General features: G+C 38.1%; 1 protein-coding gene across 21 annotated transcripts in view; it reads right to left on the minus strand.

Annotated features, from left to right (window-relative positions):
- Positions 1-22,474, minus strand: part of anks1aa (ankyrin repeat and sterile alpha motif domain containing 1Aa) — a 127,801-nt gene that overhangs the window by 27,359 nt on the left and 77,968 nt on the right. For 11 of the 21 annotated variants that reach the window (XM_077204671.1, XM_077204662.1, XM_077204673.1 and 8 more), the window contains 2 exons: positions 9,474-9,543; positions 5,901-6,013 (listed from right to left, as the gene is read on the minus strand). In XM_077204671.1, coding sequence (XP_077060786.1) covers positions 5,901-6,013; positions 9,474-9,543 — 183 coding nt within the window. Of the gene's footprint in view, positions 1-5,900; positions 6,014-9,473; positions 9,544-12,412; positions 12,464-22,474 lie in introns of all 21 variants that reach the window. The other 10 variants (XM_077204665.1, XM_077204672.1, XM_077204664.1 and 7 more) reach the window with 1 other exon arrangement.

The raw sequence follows: 22,474 nt of genomic DNA on the forward strand, positions 1-22,474 counted from the left end.
ACACACACACACACACACACACACACACACACACACACACACACACACACACACACACACACACACACACACACACACACACACAACTGGTGTTGATATCTGATATCTGATCGTGACACCAGCTCTTTCCTGTGGCTGGTCATTCTGAAGTGCCATTCACTGACCCACACGTGAAGCTGATTCCACTTCTCAGCTCTCTCTGTGACTTGAGTTTGTAAGCTGGTTGCACATGGGGTCAGTGGCAAGAAGAATGCCAACATCCTCCAGCCCTAAACGACTACATTTCAGGCTTTTGCAGCATTTTTTTTTTTTTTTTTTAATTACGTTTTTTTGTGTGTGTCTATTTCCCCACTTTCTCTAGCTCTTAAAACTAAACTGTCTATGTTTGCTATTATAAACCAATGTAAGATGTCTTTGATTGACTAACCTTTTTGTATGTGAAAATACTGATGTAGTTCAAACTGTTAATTCTCAAAAGGCTGTTAAATATTCAGCAGACGCATCTAATTAATTTAAACTTCTTTCCAATAACACTGAACAAATCCCACCGTTCTCACAGGTATGACACAAACAGCGCTTTAGATCGCTCGCAGGAAACTAACGGATGTAATGAACGCACTTAATTATCCTGCTTAACTGGATATCATGTGATTCTACCCCTCACTTCTGACATCGCAAAATTACATGTCCCATAATGCACATCACCAAATCCACTGTGTGTCCTTAGATTTTCATTCAATTTTGCATGCCTTTTAATACTCAAGCACGAGTAAAAATAGCAACATATTAAAGTCAAATCGGAGACAGTTTCTTAATGCCAGACCTAAATACACGGCAGACAAGCTCATTTTAATTATTGATCAAATATCTCCGGCGAGATCAAAGGCGATGGGCTTCTTTGGGGTGAATTATGGAGAAGTGGAGTGCAGAGATGAGGATGGGATGGGAAGGAGGAATGGAGATGGATGCGGGTGGTAATGCACTTCTGGATAGATGTAAGACGAACTCACTCCAGGTATCCGAATGAAAGCGAGACCTTTGAGTCGTACTCCTGCACTCAATCTCCAATGCATTTGGAATTAGTTGGGAAAGGAAGAGCAATGTTTTGGCCTTTATCTAGTATCGCATGTGTGTTACTCAAACTCTGACTTTCAGTAGTTCTTTAATATGCATGCAACCACACTAGTTAAAGAAGAGATGTGAATACTTTTACAAATTCCATCCCATCTTCCAATGCGTGTTCACAGCATATGCAAAACGCAGAGTAAAAATTCCTTGCATCTGGTCATTAGGGAAATTTCAAAGTATTTTAACTATAGTGGCTATATGGCTCTTAATCTACCTTTCAAAAGTTTGGGTTTGGTAAGATTTCTTTTATGGTTTTTATAAAGTGTATTCTGCTCATTTACTTGATCAAAAATACAGTAAAAACAGCATCCAGTGTAGACAGCTTCTAGTTACAGCGGTGGCGTCCGGTGTAGACATGCTGTAAGTAATTAACTATCATAAACATCCAATTATCTGATAAAACCATATATTGATGAACATACAATTCTCCAGGCTGTTGTCAATGGTGACTAAGGGGCTGTTTACACGACACCGTTTCCCTAAAACCTAAAACTTTTTATACGTTTTGGTGGTTCATTTAGACGAAAATGGCGTTTTGGGTGCATGAAAACGCAAAGTTTTGAAAACGGGTTTCAAAGTGCAATTTTGTAAAAAAGGTCTCTGTGTAAACAACAAAAATGCCAATCTCTGGTGACGATGAGGTCATGCACATGTGTATTACGTGTTCAGTCTATAGTGTTTCATCGCCATCTAATAGCCTGGCAGCAGAATACAGCGTTTTTAGTCGTTCTCGCGGATCGGTGCGAATTGGGGATCGTTTTGACAATGGTGTCGTCTGTACGCCGAAAACTCAAAGGAAAAACTTCTCCGCATATCGTTGTCGAGTAAATGTACCCTCAATTATAAATTATTTCTTTTGCATATCAAATCATTTTAGTTACTGTCTGGAGCCCCTGTTCTCTTTTAAATATAGTGAGGAGAACTCTGGTAAACTAAGATGAAAGAGAAGAGAGAGGAAAGGAAATGCTATATATATAAAAAAGTGTTTATCCATGTAAAAAAAAGCCCAAGCTTTCTGCACCAGTATTATCTTAGAGAGAACGGATCGTCAATCCAACACTCTGCCATGAAAAACAGAGTGTGAGCAGATGAAGATGAAGTCTTCGTCTCCAAAAAAGCACTGGGGAGGAAGTGAAAAAAAAAAGAAAGACGAGAAGGAGCTTTACAGTGATGTTCAAAGCATTCTGCAGATAATAAACACATCGACAGCTCAGGATGCTAAACCCTGTTGCTAAAGCTGTTAAAATAGTCATTCCTCTTTCCAATCAGCTCAGTGTTAAAAATGTCCTTTCTGCAGTTTCAATGTATGGAGATGAAATTGAGCGTTTTTTCTTAAGAAGCTCAAAGTGTCTAGGCGACAGTATGATGAGGTACAGACCAGCATATAAACAAATCCAAGCTGAATTCATTTCTTACTCGTCTCCACTATGACATTCAGTTAAGTATGTAAGAGAGTACAGCTAAGATGTATTAATCCTGCATAAATAAATCAGCACAAGTCCACAAATGCATTCAGGCAAGGCAATCTGAACACAGCAGAGAGACTGGCCTCCTGTATCTGTGTTATTGGGGACTTCAGCTGTGCTGAACACTCACATCCAAAGAACGCATTATGTGATTATGTGCCCGCATCATGCCACGCCACTGACTTTGAGCACAGCATTATGAGCTGGATGACTGACTCAAAAGAGCTGAAACTGCATATATGCTACCGTTCAAACGTTTGGGGATTTTTTTTAGTCTCTTGCTTACCACTGCTGCATTTACTTGATCAAAACAGTAATATAGTGAAATATTAAAAAATCTTTAAAATATTTGTTACCTATTAGAATATATTTTAAAATGTAATTTAATCCTGTGATGGTAGAAATCATTCTTCTATGATGATTTTATGCTCAAGAAACATTTCTGATTATTGTCAATGTTGAAATAGGTGTACTGCTAATATTTCTGTGGAAACAGTGGGTTCTTTGGTGAAAGTAAAAAAAAAAACAGCATGTTTTTGACTTTTGTAACATTGACTGAATTTAATATGCCATTGCTAAAAAGTATTGTTTTTTTTTTAATTGTGCAAAACAAACTTCTGAATGTTACAGTATATTGAACAGTATATGACAGAAATGATACCAACTGTTTAATTGAAAATGATAAATGGTGAATTTTTTGGGACTGGTTTTAATGTATAACTGTGCCCTCGTTTGGACATCAGTGTCATTAATGGCTAACTGAGACTATTAATGGAATTTAACCTCTTACTCCAATCTTTCCATCTACGCAACACCTAACATGATGTTATGAAGGAGCTGCAGAGATGGCCCAGTGCATCAAGAGACACACACACACACACACACCTGACCAGCTTGGCCATAAAACCTTCATTACTTCTGCAATGAGGTGGCTCTCAGAGTAGAGCAGAGGGCGACCAGGGGCCGTCTGTATCTTTGATTTACAACACGCACATCGCCTCCCTCGGCCAGCTGAGGCTTTCAACCGCATCACCATCAATCCTCATTACCTCACATGGTAAAAACAACACAGCCCCTTATAAGGAGTCCGGGTTCTTTCATACAGCATCTTATGGGCTTCTCAATCTGGAGAAGAACATGTTTGTGGGCCGTGTCCCTATACATGCATACATACATACATACATACATACTAGGGGTGTAACGATACATGTATTCGTATTGAACCGTTCGGTATGAGGCTTTCGGTTCGGTACGCATTACAAACCAAACGATTCATTGGACTATTTTTCCTGCCAACCAAAATCCGCACTGGCGCGATCACCACAACGTTGCGCAACATCAAATGGCAAGCGTAATGAAAGCGGAACAAAACTGCGCTACTCATTATTTTGTGCTTCCCGGACCGTTTATCAGTTTGGACCCTCAATGTCAGTGCAGGACGAGCCGATCTTGATCAAGCGACACGGTCACTACAGCGCTGAGAGATCCAGTAAACAAAGCATTTGAATTCGCCACTGAAGTAATAACATCGCTGCGAGATCTAGTAAGAGGCATTACAATTTATCCGTTATTAACGGATCGAACAGCGCTGACGTGGAAACCAGGAGAAACTTTGTTCCATGAATTAACTAGTTATAGGTTTTAAGTCCACAGATCAGCAACATTCACCATGGATTTAATGTAGTAACACTAACTTGTAACCATGGAAGTTTGACAGAAATAGTAAAATGCTTTCAAGTACATACACATCTTTTTCCAGCACTTCAAAACTCAAATATTATCATATTTAAAAAAGTTATTTTTAATGTAATGACCAAAACATTATTTCTTCATCCTTCAAAGATTACCCCCATTTATAAAACTAAAAGTTTTAAGATGTAGGAAAACTCACACTTATTTAAAAACAATTATTTCTCTTTCATTTCTTTCTTTTTGCTGTATCGAAAACATACCGAACCGTGACACCACTGTATCGTATCGAACCGAACCGGGAATTTTGTGAACCATTACACCCCTAATACATACATATATATATATATATATATATATATATATATATATATATATATATATATATATATATATATATATATATATATATATATATATATATATGTATTTTTTGCTAATAAGCTAATAAGTGTTAAATTTCAAGACAAGACATGATCAAAATTAACGCTATAGATTGTTTTCGTTTGGTAACCACCTTTTCAATCCCGCACTTAATGCAGTTCACAGTCATCAAACCATGGATGATGGTGATGTCACAGCTTGATGATGTAAAACGCCAGATGGGTCTTAAGTCCATTTTTAACGAATCTTGACTGTCGTTAAGTCTGACATTAAAGAAAACTGAGCTCCGACAGAGTGACATGGATTACAGCAGGGATCATGTTCATTCGGTAAACATGACCAGCAACAATCGTAAAGGACTATTAAAAAACGTGCAGTGTCTGTGCATCCAGATGTAGAATAGCTCACCTCAGTTTAAAACAAATGCATGATTTGAGGTATAATTCTTGGTGATGATAATTTAAGCCTTAGCAAACACCACTAAAAAGTACTCTTCATTAATTGGGCTTGTCAAAACCTATTTTCCAGAGGCTAGTGTTTTATAAAGCTTTATTGTCTACAGTCTGCAGTTATTGGACGTAACTGAGCTCTGCCTACATAGAAATTCCACTTGGCGTCCAATCTCGCAAACAATGTCCTAATTAGGTTGTTAATGATTGATCATTCAGGCCCTGGATAAAGACCGGGGCATCCGCCTTGAATAAGTGCCTATTTTTGCTATAGCAAATCATGTTAAACCAAAGAACCCTCACCGTTCATTTGACCTCCCAGTTTAAAACGAATGCCGACTGTCCCGCTGCTGTTACAGAAGTCACTTGGGTGCAGGTCCACTCTGCTAAGGCTGCGTACTTCTAAACACTTATTTATTCAGGGTACAAGAAAACCCTCTCTTTTTCTGAGTGTGTGATTACTCTGCAACATCAGAGTTATTAGCCTAGATCCATAACCTACAGACTATCAAAACTGCCATACAAAAATATGAGCTCTTTGATGACAAGCATTTTGTAAAGATGTGAAGATTTTCTTAATGGCAATCTGATCAGTAAAAAAGACAAGCCATAGAAAGGCACCAATTGCAAATCCGAATGGCGAAGTAAAATTTTAAGTTGTTTTCACATGTAAACAGTTTAGAGAATCATAACAGAGTACATTCACATACAAAAGTCTTAAAGGCACAGTAGCAATAAAAGTGAGATGCTTTTAAAAAATACAAACAAGGCAAGTGTTACTCACCATGAACCGCAGGTCATCGAAGCCGTTGAGCAGAAGCTTGCTCTCATACTGTGGAAGGCCTATATGCTCCAACCAATCACCGACCGGTTGATCAAGTAGCCTCCCGGACCCACCTGCGGACAGAGGAAGGCGCTTGAGCAGCGAGAAACCATTGAGACGATAGCATCGACACTCTGAGGAAGAGACGTGGCACTGCCACATCATCCTCGGCCAGCAGTGCCGAGAGCACAAACACCAAGAAGGCAGAGGCGACAGGATCCCGGCCGAGAGGTGTGGTCGCTCCCACAGCAGGGACGAACCACGCTTGCTAGGAATGAAGTTTGTGTTCTGAATTTGGGATGAAGATGGGCCCAACGCTGAGGTTGATCACAGATTTAGACTCCACATTACCTTCCAATTTATATTTAAGAAGTTGTAACAAGTTGCTATGAAATATGCACACAGAAAACAACTGGGGGCCAAGACCAGCAATTATCGAATTTTCCATTTGAGTCCAAAATTACCCTATGAATTAAAGGTTTGATTTCACAATCCAAACAGTGAGAGAACACTATGTGCATCCCTAGAAACAACATTGTAATAAAATCAATTTTTTTAAAATCCCGACAAAGCTAGTTCCTGAAAATGCGAGCTTGCTGATCCATCTTTGCACATCCTAATTGACTGAGCTGTTCAATGAGGAAGAGCACAGCAGGGTATCAGGAAAAACATCTCACAACTGTAAGTTGTAATTTCCCTCCTGGGGTGACCACGTGGAGGTAGGTGCACAAATAAACTTCCCACCTTTAACTAACACAAGCAGACGTGTTGTCCGTGCAACTCTAATTATGTCCAAGCAATGTCTTCCAATCCCATGCAGATTGACTCTTACTAATAACTCTCAAAACGTGACAATCTCCTGATCTCCTAATAGTGACTAAAAATTGCCATGAGCCTGGAAACTCTTAAATTGTGCATACTGCACTCTTCATCCTCATGCAAATTAACTTCTAATCCAATCTCTATGATAGTAGTACTTAAAAGTCAGACAGGACTGCATGACTTGCATTGTACAAAGTCACTCTGTGGTTTTCAGGATCAAAGATACATGAGATCAAACACTGGTGTTTGGTAGGCAAAGAGAAAAAAAACTATCACAACTCTTTGCTCTGATAAAACTCTTGATATCATCTTTATTGTACAACAAATATGCCTGCCTATGATTAAATGTAGTTGCAGAAACAGCTGACGGAAAAGAGGGCACCAAACACATGCCTCACTAATAAACCTAGACTTGAAGAAGTCGGTCTAAACAAAGAGGAATTAGAAAACCAATGATCCAATGAGAACTAGTATCTGCCTGAGTTATTCAACTTAATCAGAGTCTCCCAACCGCAAAAGTACAAGACTCGCTTTTCCAACACAACAAAGTCTTCCCAGAATCATAGAAGTCCAAACAGAGAAAGTGGGTGCACTTCCCACATCATCAGTCAATCCTCCGAGTATGTTGCAGACGTCTAGATATCCCTCTAGTTCCTTGAGACATCACGGCAGCTGCTCAATTAGAAATGCAAGGTCAGTGGGATGTTTGTCAACCCTGGTCCACAAAATGACGTTCAAACTTGACACTCTTTGCAGGGCGAGCGGTGCAGACGAGTTTGGATGTTGTAAGAAATGCAGCAGTAATCCCTTCGGCACAGAAGGTGCGGTCTCCTTGTTCAACCGGACACTGTCAATTCTGCTCTGCAACACTCCTGCTCCGTCTCCTCCTTCCTCTCCCTCACTCCTGCTCTCCCCTCCCTCTCCCTGCCTCCTCCCTCCTCCCTCTTCCTGCCTCGCTCTCTCTTCCCCTCAAAGAAACTGCGGGCCTGCTGTCCATTGTCTAAGGACTTATCTAACCTTTGTCCCATCCATTGACCTGACCAAGATCATTCCTCTTTTGCCAGTGTTGTCGACTATGGTAACAATATTAGAGGCATTGATTCAAAAGACAAAGAAAGAAACAATGTTTAATGATAAATAGTGCTTACACAGAAAGCAAAGCACAAACACAGAGGCATATGCAGAGCTTCTAGGCTGGAGGGTGTAGATCTGAGATTATTGCCAAGCTGCAGGGCAGTTCTTCTTCTAATTCCCCTGACACTCATGCATGTTAATATTTTAGCACCTTTATCCACATAGACAGAAACAAAATGAAAAAAATCTGTAAAAAAATTTGTTGCAGGAGTTTGTAAATGAAATATATTCTTGATGTGACTTGCCTTTATTAGGCTTGATATTAAGAAAGGTGGGCCAAGTCAAAGAAGTTCACTTTAGTTTAAAAAAACAACAACGTATTGTTACCATCTAAAATGGTACAAGTGAACCAATATTGTTCTGGTAGGTATCTAGGTGGTGGCTTTCTAGCCTAGTCAAAAGTCAAAAGAGCCCACTCACTATGATATTCAGGTCCCTAGATTTATTTGTCCATGTTATTGATTGTAAAAAAATCTGAAGTCTGATTTCTTAAAAAGGTAATGGCACAACTCAATAAGCTGCATGATTTGAGGTATCGAAGGTATTAAAGTCTTACTTTGGCTATGGGTTTGTTCAAATTCATATAGTCAAGGATGCGCAAAAGTAATAAATGCTGGCTTTAGTGAGCACCACTAAAATTAAAAACCAGGAATCATGTCGAAGTAGGGTGCCCGCAGGAAACAGGAAATAAGGTCAGTGCCAGTGCCATGTGACAAAAGGACAGTGGAAGGACTGGTCCTCTAGCTAGTTATATGGCTAGTTATATAGCACTTATATGGGCCAATGAACCCAGTTGGAATACAAAGGCCCCTTGTAGAGACAACTTGAAACCGTGTCTACAGGCTTTAAGATAAACTGATGTAAGGATGGTGATATATTCAAGGCTTAAACTTAAGAACAGAATCTTCCACATCCGTTTTTGCAGGAGTTGCCAAACCGTGCTTACAGGACCGAGTGGTACAGCAAGCATAACAGTCTCTCTGGTCTCAATTGCTGTAGTTTGGTTAATTCCAGAGGAAGGTCAATAAACTGCCTCCATACAGAACAAGGTCATGCATCACACCAAGGCTGAATCGTCAAGCATCTCAGCATCCATTGATTTAACTCTCAAGTGTCCTCTCGTCCTTCGACGGCACACTGGGATTTCTCATTCTCCATTTAAAGGGCCAGCCAACCCTATATCCTTTATTCACTAATGTAACTCTTCTGGACTTGGCCTTCGTCCTCCTCTTGCCCATCAAGAGGTTATTGTGTTTCATTGCTGGTCTGCTCAGTCAGGTCTCATTTCATAGGGGAGGTGATCCGAAGGCAGATCCTCATTCAAACATACAATCCCCAAAGACACTTGATGCTCAGTTAACATCAGGAGACCAAACCGCCAGCTAGCTTAGGCTACTGCTAGCTTAGGCTAGCAGTGATTGAAAAAACAAAAAAATATCACTCCTCTTAGTTAAATACAATAAATTAAAAATATACTGCATTGTGCATTATGTCAGAAACTCTTTGCGTCTTTAAACTGAATAATGAAACGGGACAGCAGTGTTTAGACACAGTTAAAAGGGTAACGCCATCACATACCTGTGGCGGAGCAATCCTGGTCTTTGGAGATGTCAAAGCCGGCACCAATCAAAGTCATGATCTTCTCAATCTGTAAGAGAAAAAAACCCACAATGAGATTACCACATGAAGACACTAACCATAGCGCAATTTGGAAAAAAGCAGCTGTAATTTATGTTAAAACATTAATGATTTCCCAGCAGAGCAGATGAAGCGGTAAACAGCGACAATTCTGACTGAGAAAACACCATCTATCATCCCAAGGTTATAAAGATCATGCACAAGGCAAATAAGAAGTGACTTAATGTTGGACAGAGAAATATCTGGTTACACCAGCCCTGACCAACAGTCAGAAGTGAACTGAGGGTATGTCACTCACCCCCGGTTACACAAGGAATACAATCCATAGTCCAAATACTCAAGAAAGTAAACACCAAGACATTCAGGTAAACTCAAATACATGCAGGAGATCAAGGGGACAACATGTCATTTCATATATTCACCGTCATCAATCACTAGTCAAACTACTTAAATGTCTGACTAAGAAACCATCTGAAAAGTCATAAGGGTAAAAGTAGTTCTGTCTTGTATTTGTATTATATCCATGTTTAGTTAAGTAGGACGTTTCTAGAAGATAGCAAAGTCTAACGACATGTAAGCGACTCTTCTCTTGGATCTTATTGGAATCGGCATTCATTGATCATGACATCATCCACACCCTTCAGTGATTGACAGTGATTGACAGAATGCTGCAGTAACTGAAAAACAGTGATTACATCAGCATAGTCTGATCGTCATTTCAATGTGATAAATCATTCAATCGTGAAAAGAATTCAATAACTTCAAAAATAGGCAGATTAAGATCTCTGTCCTTAGTAGTTTATGAATATACTGATGTGTGGAAGCAGCTCATAACTTCAGTACAGCAGTGGAGTTATGTAATAAAAGGACAAAGGAGGAGGAAGTGACGAAGCATTTACAAATGATGCACAAATTCTTTTAATTGTCTGTGTGACTGATATTAAACACTGGCAGAATTGTAAAAAAACAAAAAACAAAATAGGAGTTAGTAAAAGAAAACAGTAATAGTGACAGCAAAGTTGCCGAGCAATAGCTTATCAAAAGTAGTGAGGTCAACAAAAGAGCAGTAGACTGAAAATGGAGAGAGAGAGAGCTTGAATCCTGCCACCACTGCCAAGAAAAGCTGGCCCAGAGAGGTCTGCGAGAAGACAAGGTTTCCAAACGTCTAGTGACAGTTACAAATTTAAAGGAATAGGTAAAAAAAAAACATTAAAGTTCTGTCCTGATTTACTCATCCTCAAGTTGTTCCAAACCTATATGACTGACTTTCTCGTGTGGAACAAAAAATTAAGATAGGCCTATATTAGTAATATAGGCCTACTATTAGGCCTATATTACTTAAGACTTGGAATACCTCCAACGAATCACATTAGCAACTTTTTTTTCGTACATCTGCGTTAATTTGTGCAAAAGAACGGCATGAACATTCTGAAAAATATCTCCTTTTGTGTTACATAGAAGAAAAAGTGATATTGGTATGGAACATCAGTGCTATTTTAGTATTATTTATATAGTATTTATTAATATTTTGAATTAGTTTATAGTTCTTATATTTTAAGTTTTAAAGTATTTTTTATGCGGTTTTGTAATTTTTATTAGTTTTTTTAATTTATTTGTAATTCCTTTATTTGTATTGATATTTTAGATATTTTAACTTATTTCAGCTAGTTGCCAATAGCCTAGAAATCTAGACGCACCCTAGCGGCAGCAAAACATATTTTGCAGAAAAGTGTGGTCTAGTAACTCTCCGTTGGCATTCGAGCTGGAAAAACCAAACTCTGGTCAGGCCAATCACATCGTGTATAGAGTTGGTGGGCGGGCTTAACATAATGACGGCAGAGTTGTGACGGTTCCACGTGATTTCCATAGGTGATCTGCTACTTGAAAACAAAGAAGATGCTGCTGTCGAACAGCTGTCTTTCGAATCGGCTTTGGCCGCGAATCTGGATGACTTGGAGTTAAGAGAACGTCACTTAAGTCATTCTTAAAAAAAGGAAGATGTATTCGGAGTTTTGATGACCGGATACGGCAAAAGTTTAATATAGGCCTATCAACTATCCGCTGGTGGGAAAACGCATGGGACTCACTCTGCCACAGCCGTCCGTTGCTCTGGTTGGTTGTAGCTCTGTCCTATTGCGTGCAGAGGGAATTTGAAGGACAACCGTTTATCCCGCCCCTCAGATTGAGGTAGGCCAACTGTGAGTTCCCAGACCTAACATCTTGATTGGTCTGGCTTGCCAGGCTAAGTTGCCAAGTCAGCATTTCTAATACATTTATTTTTCAATCAAATTTTTTGTATTTTATTTCAGTATGATTTAAATAATTTTTAATAATTTTATTTAAAGTGATAATGAAAAATCCCAAACATTTAAATTATGTTATATTTTACTTACCCTCACGCAGTTCCAAACCTGTTTGACTTACTTTCTTCTAGAGCATATTTAAAACAAATTTTGGTAACCACAGTTTCGGTGATCATTGACTTTCACCATATGTTTAAAAAAATATAATGGAAGTCTGGGGATTTATGTTTAAAAAAGAAAATAAATTGTACCCGCTTGGTTACCAAAATGCTACAAAATATGTTTTTTAATGTTCCACAGAAGTCAGTCAGTCACACAGGTTTGGGACCAACATGAGGGTGAATAAATAATGACAGAATATGCATTTTTGGGTGAACTGTCCCTTTAACTTTAAGAACACTGGAACATCATGAGGATGAGTAAAGAATCATTCATTTAAAAAATATAAGCACATCTCTATTTAACTTTTCTACATCCATCCAGAAAGGTTGGTCCTGTACGCTTGCGAGCAGCAGTAAAGAGCAGAGGAACAGCAGAGGTGCGCAGGAAGACAGAGGGACGTGTGGAGGATCTTACTCTTTGGGACGGCCGACGTCTCCATGGAATAGAGAGGGAATGCCTCTGTCTCTGCAGGGAGAAAACCAACTTTTGTTCAAATGCTATTTTGGGAGAACAATGTTTGAGTCTTGACAATGGCACTATTGAGGAACCCTTTAATACGGTTAATGGGATTTCAATATAAACGTGACATCCAGGTGGGTTTGGCACCTCAGTGACCCATGTTTCCAGAAATAAACCCTTTTGAAGACGCACAAACACTTGAATGGCTGTCAAAAAAAATGAACAGTCTGGGAACGAGGAAAGTGGGAATGCTTTGATCCCGAAGATAACTGCAATTTGGCTCCTTCTACAACAGGGGAGTATTTTTGATTTAAAGATAAGCTGTTTGAAGTTTTCTCATTCCAGTCTCATCCAGAATCCATCAAAAGAAAGACGAGTCATCGGTTATGTCTGACATCCCTCCGTCCCACAGCGGTTTTCTCATTTTCAATAGATAGAGCGTTAGAGCGCTCACAGCGCATGAATGGAAGATTGTACAGCTATTCACTTTTCTTTTACAAAATTTCACACTGTTATAGATAGTTGTCAATGCATAACAGTTTGTCAATGATTGCTCATATAATGTTAGTATAAATGGCATGGGATTGTGGGTATTGTGCATTATTTTTCTCTCTCTCTCTCTCTCGCTCTATACAGAACAGATGGTTACACTATTTTAAGGTGTCCTTGTTTCAGTGTAATTATATTATATTTTACAGTAAGTATTGAGTAATATTAATTAATTACATGTACTTACTATAGGGTTAAGGTTAGGTTTAGGGTCAGTTACTCTATTTATAGTTGTTACTAAATTAACTGCATGAAACGTGTAACAAGGCCACAGACCCACAGTAAAATAAAATTATACCGAAACTATATTCTGTATATGAACTAGGGCTGTTTTCGAATAAGGATTTTCATAGTCGAATCTGATTCGTTAGATTTTGCCGTAGTCGACTGGTAGTTTTTTTTGGTTTTTTTTTAGATAGCAGCTAGACGTTCGGTTGAATAACTGTTCGTCTGTTATAGGACAACTCGCTCTACGTTTATTTAAAATGAACAGCAAGACAACTAGAAGTGAATGTGCTTTCCATTAATTGAATCCTTAACAAAAAACAAACAAACAAAAAACGTTCCAATGAACGTGCTTTGTTTTAAATAAATCACAGACAGTAAACAAAACCAAAAAAACTTTGCAATGAACTTTGCAATTTAGACGCGCAAACTGCGTGACGGTGAGACGTAGCTACATGCTCGAGCAGATTCGGCTTGAAGTCGTTCATCCTTGGATGCGGCGTCGCGCGCGCTGTTACAAAAAAAGCTGTGCACACAGCCAAGCGAAATGGGGTGTTGCGCACCCAACGCGTCATTTTTTGCCGCGCGCACCTTCGCTCTTGTGCAGACGCGTCTGGTATAAACAAGGCTTTATTCCGTGTCAGCGCGCGCTCTGATTGGTAAAGGTGCACAGAGCTCTCCCGAATCATCTCCAGCACTCAGAAGCACCACTAACTCCGCCTCCGTTTCCCTCGTAAGATGATATTAGTATTTAAACATTCTCTATGATAAAAATGTTTTGTAAAAAATATTTTAATAACACGGTTTTGGCAATTATAGAGTTCTAATGACGGTGATCAACTATAACCGTCGGACTCACGTTACATAATAACCGTCACACCCCTATGTTAAATAACACTTCCCTACTATTCGACTATGAGGTTCATAGTCAAATCAGACCTCTCCGAATCGAATCGTCCAATCCTCGACTATTAGAAGTCAGCCCTAATATGAACAAAACTTATTTCATAACAGCAGTTTCTATATCAATGGTCTAATGAACGCAACAGCCTTAAATAATGTGTTGAGCGCCAGAGTTCTTCATAACGCAATCACAATTACAGGCAGCACAGACGCACACGATCAATACCTTTCATTTGACAGACATCCACCCGTAACATACATCTTAAGTGCTTAAAATATTACCACAGTAAACCAAACAACATGTAGGTATGAATCTAGCTGTATTTAGAAGACAAAACCTGAATCAGAATGAGTGCTTGCTTCCTAAAGAGTGATAATCTGTTGACCTGAGATTTGGTGAACAACAAAATTGAACCTGACTGCACTTCAAATTTTGTATTTAGTTTATTTAAAATGAAACTGTAGAAATGAAATCAAACTGCCTTTCACCGGGTGTAGGTTGTTGAGCAATGCATATGAGCCAATAGCACCATCTTGCACCACAGTTGTACACCTTGTACACTTGTAAGTATCTTTCAAAACAATACAATTCAACATATAATTGTATCAATTGTATAAAAAATGTAAATAAAAAAATCATATACACTAAGGGATCAACCATTTAGGTGAGATAATTGTAATAAAAAATAAAATAAAAAAAATCCCCCCCAGTAGAGTCACATTAGAGTGATCCCCATAATCGGTTTACAGCAACAAACCCAAACTTCTCTTTAACACAAATGCTTTACCTCTTGTTTTAAAATGCAAAGTCTCTATTTATCTACATCAGTATTCTTCAATATGATCAGTGTGTCTGCTGACCTTATCACACAATTGGAAAAGAAATTACAATGAATAACGAACTGATGTCTATGTCAACATATGCTCATTTGTCTGAAGTGAAATGTGTCACAAGTATAGTTAACCAGAGCAAACGTTACAAAAACACTTATGTAACTGGGTGAATCTCCCAAAGCCTGTCAAGAAATTGATTCTGCATAATGAAATTGAGCTATTTTAGGACCATTATGTTTTTGCAATATGACATTTACCCCCGGTTTCACAGACAAGACTTCAGACTAGTCTCAGACTAAAATGCATGTTTGAGCTGTTTTAACTGAACGAATATCTTAAAATATGTCAGAGCAATTGTTTTGTCAAGATCCACAGTTATGTTTTTAAGGCACTTTTATTAAAGCCACTTAAATGTCCTAATTGAACTAAGTCCTAATCTAAGCCCTGTCTGTGAAACCAGGCCTTAAACATATTTACCCATAAAATCTTATCTAATATTTGTACTGTGTGTTACTACGGTTGGATTGTAAGTCTGCACTGTAAGCATTTATTAATGAAAATAAGTCTCATGCAAATAAGAAAACGCATGCTATAATCACACACACATTATGCACGGCTCAATTAATGAACCAAACTGAGAAATATTTCAGGCAAAGGAAATAAATGAGTGAAATAATTAAATGTTTTCTGCATCAGTAAGAGAGCTTGCATCATACAGTATACTGCATGTGTTTGCAAAACAGCTCACCACACACACACACACACCTAAAAATAACATAAAGTCAGCTTTAAAGTATATAACAATAGCAGTGCATTGTAAAAGAATACTTCTGTAGGACGATGAGAGTGAGGAAAGAGGCAAAATTCTGTGCAATGGGATTAAATATGATAAAAACATGCTCAATCAGGCTGGACAGTACCTTAGTGGTAGTAGAGAACATTTAAAAATTAGGTAAAATATTTAATAAACATGCAAATAACAGGTGGGAAAGTATAGAACTTGTGAATGACAGCTGTTTAAATTCAACAGAAATCTGCAGCTACAATATCATGATGACCAAACCAGCTATACACATGGTAGTTAAATATAAGTAAATTCTAGCTCTGACTGGTAACCAGATTTCAGCAACAGACCCAAACCAAAAGTTATTATTGTAGTTTTATTGTTTGCCTTTCTTCCACATGTATAGAGTGGTTCAGGTATGACGTCAGAACCCGAAAGACTAATTCGCCGCTGGTTCCTTCGAGACTTTCCTATGGGGATTTATAATGGGGGTTTTCAATTAATGAGTCAAATAAAGCCTGTGGTAAACACAACTTAATTAGTCTGCCGGGTTCTGACGTCATCCTGCAGTAATCTATTGATAGGGATAGAAGAAATGACAGGAAATTACGGAAAAAAGATGGGGGAAACCATGAGATCTGCTAAAATGTATTTAATAAAAAATCTATTAAGAGAGTTCAAAAGAAAAAACCTCTAATGTTTCTATGTCAAAAAAATATTTTTTTGACAGCAGTGGTGTGCGATTATATTGTCTACGATAATGTAATTGTTGTTTTAAATATATGCGATCTGACATTATCGAGTAAATCCCTCACTTTACAAAAACACACCCAGAGAGTGCACGCATGCAGTATGTGATGTAGTCTAGTAGGTTAGACTATTGTGTGTGAGCATTTAGAGTGCACACTTTCACTACGTGATTTAGTCTATTAAAATGCATTTAGAATCCACCCAATATTCAAGATAAGGGACAAAAATGAATTATTTGATGAACGTAACTGTTGAATGAATGATTCAATGACTCACTCATTTAGACAGTCGAATGCTTCGTTCCTGAATGAATGAGCTGTTTAAATGAATCAGTTGAAACTCAATGACCCACTCATTAACAGTCACTTGCTGCCACCTACTGGTGGTTTTAATTATATATTTAAAGTTTTTTTTTTCATTTTTTAAATTATTTCAAATGTCAATATTCAATGTTTTAAGTTTAAAACATCAACACATTATTTGTATCATTATTTGCAGGTTAAATGCATGCATGTCCCTCTGAGGTGCTTCTGTGTTTCCTCTCCATTGCAAAGATGAATTTTGTTAATAGTGATTTCATTTCATTGTAAAGCCCTAGATTGTCTTATTATTCTAATTTAATTTGATTAAATGTAAGAATTTGGACAAAAGAAAATGCATACATTTATTTAGGTTAGAAAAAAATGGACTTTATAAAAGGTACAATTACAAAAGGTACAAATCAGTTTAAACTTATTGGAAAAAAGATCATTTCTTTCTGTCACAGTTGTGAACTGACCACCACAGAATATGAAAAATATCAAAAACTTACGGAGTCAGCTGTCCATTGCAGTCGCAAACCTGACAAGGTACCAACACAATAAACACACTCAGCAAAATGTCGTTCAACTATCAATATCGATGAAATCCAGGAAAATAGAGATACCAATTTTTGCCAATATCGCACACCCCTAGTTGACATTTATTTCCTGACAGTTTTTGTTGGAAATATTAGGCTAAGAACAAGAGACAGAAACAGAACCGAAGCGAGCAACAAAATGTCCTAACTCAGATTTAATGTAGGGCTGCAACTAACGATTATTTTTATAATCGATTAATCGAACGATTATTTTTTCGATTAATCGGATAGAAATTAAATTAGATTTTTTTTTTTATTATAACTAAATAAAACCGTAAATCAGGGTATTTATGTGTAAAAGTGTACTTTAAAAAGTGCAAAAGCCACACATTGAGTTTTACTAATATCAATATTTGCATTGTTTTTAATGATAATTGCTGATGGCAAGTTGACAAACATGATTATTGTTAAAAAAATGATATCCAACATATTATGTTTTAACACAATTTTTGTTAAAACAAATTTACACAGACATGTTGTTCAGATGTGAATATCTGAACTAAAAACAAACTAAAAACATCTAAAATATATAATTCATTTAATTTTTATTTAAAATTAATTATATATAAGGAATATAAGGATAAAGAATATAATATATATTATATATATAATATATAAAAGAATATAATATAAGGATAAATTGATTAAATAAATATAGAAAGACTGAAAACAATTGTGTGAACGTAGAGCCGCAGTAGATCGCGTTTGAAAAACAATTAAAACTTAGTAGACAAATGCTATAAAAAGAGAACGGAATGGAGGTAACGTTACCCAGCAAGCTAACAGGCTTGAGTAAAGGACAGGAGAAATTATGCATTAGTGCACAAGCATTCGCTGAAAACCACTGAGTACAGTGACTAAAAAACAATATTTTACTGCTGCTGTTATTAACTGCCTTTGTATTTAATGCTTCACTTTGTAAACACCGTTTTAATTTAACCTATTTCTGCGGTAGCGCTATTTTAATCCATCACTTACGTTGCGAGCGAACTGATTGCACAACCTGATGCTCGAGACAAAATACAGACATCCCGGATCGTCTCCCGCATATTGATTGCGGCTCCCTGATGCCCGCGAATTAGTTCAAACTCCCGAAATCTAGAGCGCGCAAGCAAGAGCGCGCATGCGAGACAGAAGAGACTGCTCCAAACCGTGTAGCGCGCGCGCTCGGCAGAGCGCCTGAGGGAGAGAGACCTTGCGTGTGTGTGCGTACCAGTAAACGCTCCCCGTGACGTAAGCAGACCAACTAATCGATAATGACATTCGTTGACAACGATTTTCATAATCGATTATAATCGATTTTATCGATTAGTTGTTGCAGCCCTAATTTAATGAACCATATCATATTGCATCTGCTTGAAACATTAATTAGGATTCGGTCTCAGAAAAGTGATTTTATTTAGTGTAATGAGAGTTCGTAGGTGAAGCTGCCTGCAGTTGTCAACAGCGCTGTTCAAAGGACCAGAAGTGACAGACACTGGTTGAGGGGTATTACTTTAGTGAAGCGCTCAGCGGTCTACACTAATGAAATGTTTCGTTGGATCTTCAGTGTGACATTAGATTTCGGCTCATTGACATGCAAGAAGAATATGGCTTGTGTGGTTATCCTATAAAACAACACTGACTCCATTCAACGACCTACTTCAAACCCAAAGGGCGTAACAGGAAATACATAATTGAAAACATAACACAGATTTTGCTCAGCCTCTGAGCAAGCAGTTTTTACAAACACACACACACACACACACACACACACACACACACACACACACACACACACACACACACACACACACACACACACACACACACACACACACACACACACACACACCTCATTCAATATGAAAATTGTAATGAAAACACAATTGAGATTCCCATCAGTAGGCCAGAAGGCAAAATTAATGCACCTCAGTAGAGAAGATACACTCAAACAAACACACACACACACACACACACACACACACACCAAAACAAATGTTATTGATTCTCAGGGCCAGAGAGAGAGTGAGATTCAGTGTCAGGGCCTCTTAATGGTAAACCGCTCAAACAATAGTCGAGTCAAAGGCCGCGGTGGAGTCACAGGTCGACAGCTGAAGTATAGCTGAGCCGTGAGGTTCATACGGGGAGGATTGTGTGTTTGTAGTATGGCACAGCAGTTATCTATTCTGAAGACGAACACAAAAACCCCAGGCATCTGGCAAGGCTGGCATGGGTGAACAAAAGGGCAAAAACCAGTCACAAAAGAGCCAAGCTGCCATCCATTTATCGAGTCCAAACTCAGAAAGACTCCTGCAAAGACAGGTGCCAGTCGACCAAGAGCAAGTAGAGCAAGTCAGATCAGATCAGTCCAGAAGAGCCTCTCTCTGTTAATAATGTTATATCACAAAAAAAAAAAAAAAATCTATCAATCAGTGTTCTGGAACAACAAACAGAAATCCTGTTTACGGAAGTCTGTTTCATATGCTAATTGCTTAAACATGCCATATTGGTCAGTTTAGGGAAATTAAAATCACAGCAAGAAATTGAGAACATGTTCTGAAAGTCAGATTTAGTCTTCTAAACCATTGAAATTTTTAAAGGTTTATAGAAATATATCAAACATTGGCAAAAAAAAAAAGCGTACAGGTCTTATTTAATGATATCTATATTATGCTAATCATTAAAGCCTGCAAAATTGGTCTTACAATTTTTAGCAGCTTTAGGAATATGAACTGAAATCAAATCAAACACTGGTGAAAAAGCGTTCTGTCACAACCACTGGAAACTCTTACTTACGAAAGTTATTTTTACATGCAAATCGTCAAAAAAATGCATCTCATAAGTTTTAGAAAGTTTAAGGATATCAAAATCATAGTAAACAATGGCGGAAAAAGGTTTGGCACAACAAACGGAAAAACTTTGCGTTAAATCTATTTCGTATGCTAATCTTAAAGCATGCAAATTATCACAGCAAACAGGTGAAAAACTACTAATGGAAAATCTTCACACAAAAGATTTTTTTTGTTTGCTAATCATCACAGCATACGGATCAGATCTGTCATGAAGAGCCTCCGTAAACAATGTTACATCTGGCAAAAAACATGTTCTGGCACGACACACCGAAAATCTTGTTTACGGAAGTCTGTTTCGTATGCTAGTCACTTAAACATGCCAAATAGGTCAGTTTACGGTTATTATAATCGCAGCAAGCACTGGCAAACATGTTCTGGCGCAACAAATGCTCATTTTTACCAAAGTTCATTGGGTAATCTAAGCCGCTGAAACTTTTTAAAGTTTAGAGAAATATATTAAGCATATAGAAAACATTTATTTAAAAATATCCATTTTGTATGCTAACCATTAATGCAAACAAAATTGGTTTAGGAATATCAATTCAGATCATAGCCAACACTGATAAAGCCCTGCTAAATCTTAATGAACAACTGGTAAATCTTATGAAAGTCCATTTCATATTCTAAAAACTTGAAATTTTTAAATGTTTAAAGAAATATGAAACATTGTGTTTTGTCAGAATAAAAAGAAACCTTTAATTTACAAAAGTTGTTTCGTATGCTAATCACTGAAATGTGTGACATTCATCTAAAACTACAAACAGTTCATTTTACTACAGAAGTCTATTTTGTTTGCTTATCATTAAAACGTTAAATATTGCGGGGGTTTTAAAGTGAAAAAAGATGTTAAGGGTTTAAAATTGGCATTTGGAGTAAACACAGTAAATATACAATAGACCAGAATTGAAAGAGAAAAGATCGGTCAAGACGTCATTGAATGACATCATGCTTTTTGTGTTTTCAAGCAAATACTACATCCATCTCTACATCCCCAAATATATTCTTGGATCCTCGCAAGACTTGCACCAAGAGACAGTTGTGGACGTCAGCATTAAATCCCACGAACCTGCCAACTGTTTTAAACAGCGTCATCACGCGAGCAGAGCAGCTGATAGGTAGAAAACAAAGCGCACTCACAAACGCTGGTCGGGTGGCAGCCATTTGGCCTGAGCGGGACGCCGGGCGAACCAACGCGACTCCCTCGTTTAACTCCCTCAGGCGGACTGCATCTCCACATTCAGACCGGACCTCCTTCCTAAACTTACTGGCCCCTACAGAGAGCTTCCCACACGGTCCCGTTCAGTCTAATCCTGAGACAGCCTGAATTAGCATGAGCTGCCTTTCCCTCACAACCCCCTTACCACCACACACACACACACACTCATGCAAGTCAAAATCTCCTTTGTATGAAAAATTTGACTTTGTGTGAGATTGTGTGCGCGAGTGTGAAGAGGAAGAACACACACACACACACACACACACACACAGAGGGAAAGTGATGGGCGTTGTGCGTTCCTGCACCCACACACTGTCACTCAGGGCAGCGAAGTGTCCCGGGCCAGCCAGCCGTGACCGCTGGGGGAGGAGGAAGAGAAAACACACAACAGGAATGATGACAGGCTGCTGTTCGGACATTTGAGACGGCAAGAGAGACTGCTCAAACAGAGACAACATATGGATATAAATCCAGACAGACGGCAGAGAAGATGCTTATGTTGATTTAACGTCAACATTGAACATTTGCATTCATGTTGCATCTGATATGTGACATATTTCTGAGTGAAATAAGATATCTAATGACGCAGTTGTGGAGTGGAGAGAGATCTGTTTTTACCCATCAAAAATTGTTTAGATTATGAAAAATTATTTGATTTCAGGTTTAAATAAGATTTTCAATGTGTACTCAGACTTTGGATACTCAATGTATTCAGAAAGTGAAACGAGTTGATTTTGATTTCATGATGACTCGGCTCAGTTGATTCCACCGTCTGAAACTATCAAGCAATTGCTGAGGCTCTTCAATAAAAGCATGTTTATAAAGATTCTCACAGATCCAAAGGGAGAGAAGTGAATCAAACTTCATCATGGGCTCTGAGGGGTTTGTTGGCTGTTTTCAGAAGCTGTAGGACCTTCAACCACAGCTGTTATAGTCTCCCTTCACATGGAAAGAATCAATTACTGTCGACAGAAAACACTTTCTGTTTCTTCACAAGTCCCCGTTTCTTAATAACATTCTGAAA

Source organism: Siphateles boraxobius, unplaced genomic scaffold (genome assembly GCF_051911475.1).
Source record: "Siphateles boraxobius isolate OS27281-9 unplaced genomic scaffold, OSU_SipBor_1 50, whole genome shotgun sequence".
Classification (NCBI taxonomy): Eukaryota; Metazoa; Chordata; class Actinopteri; order Cypriniformes; family Leuciscidae; genus Siphateles; species Siphateles boraxobius.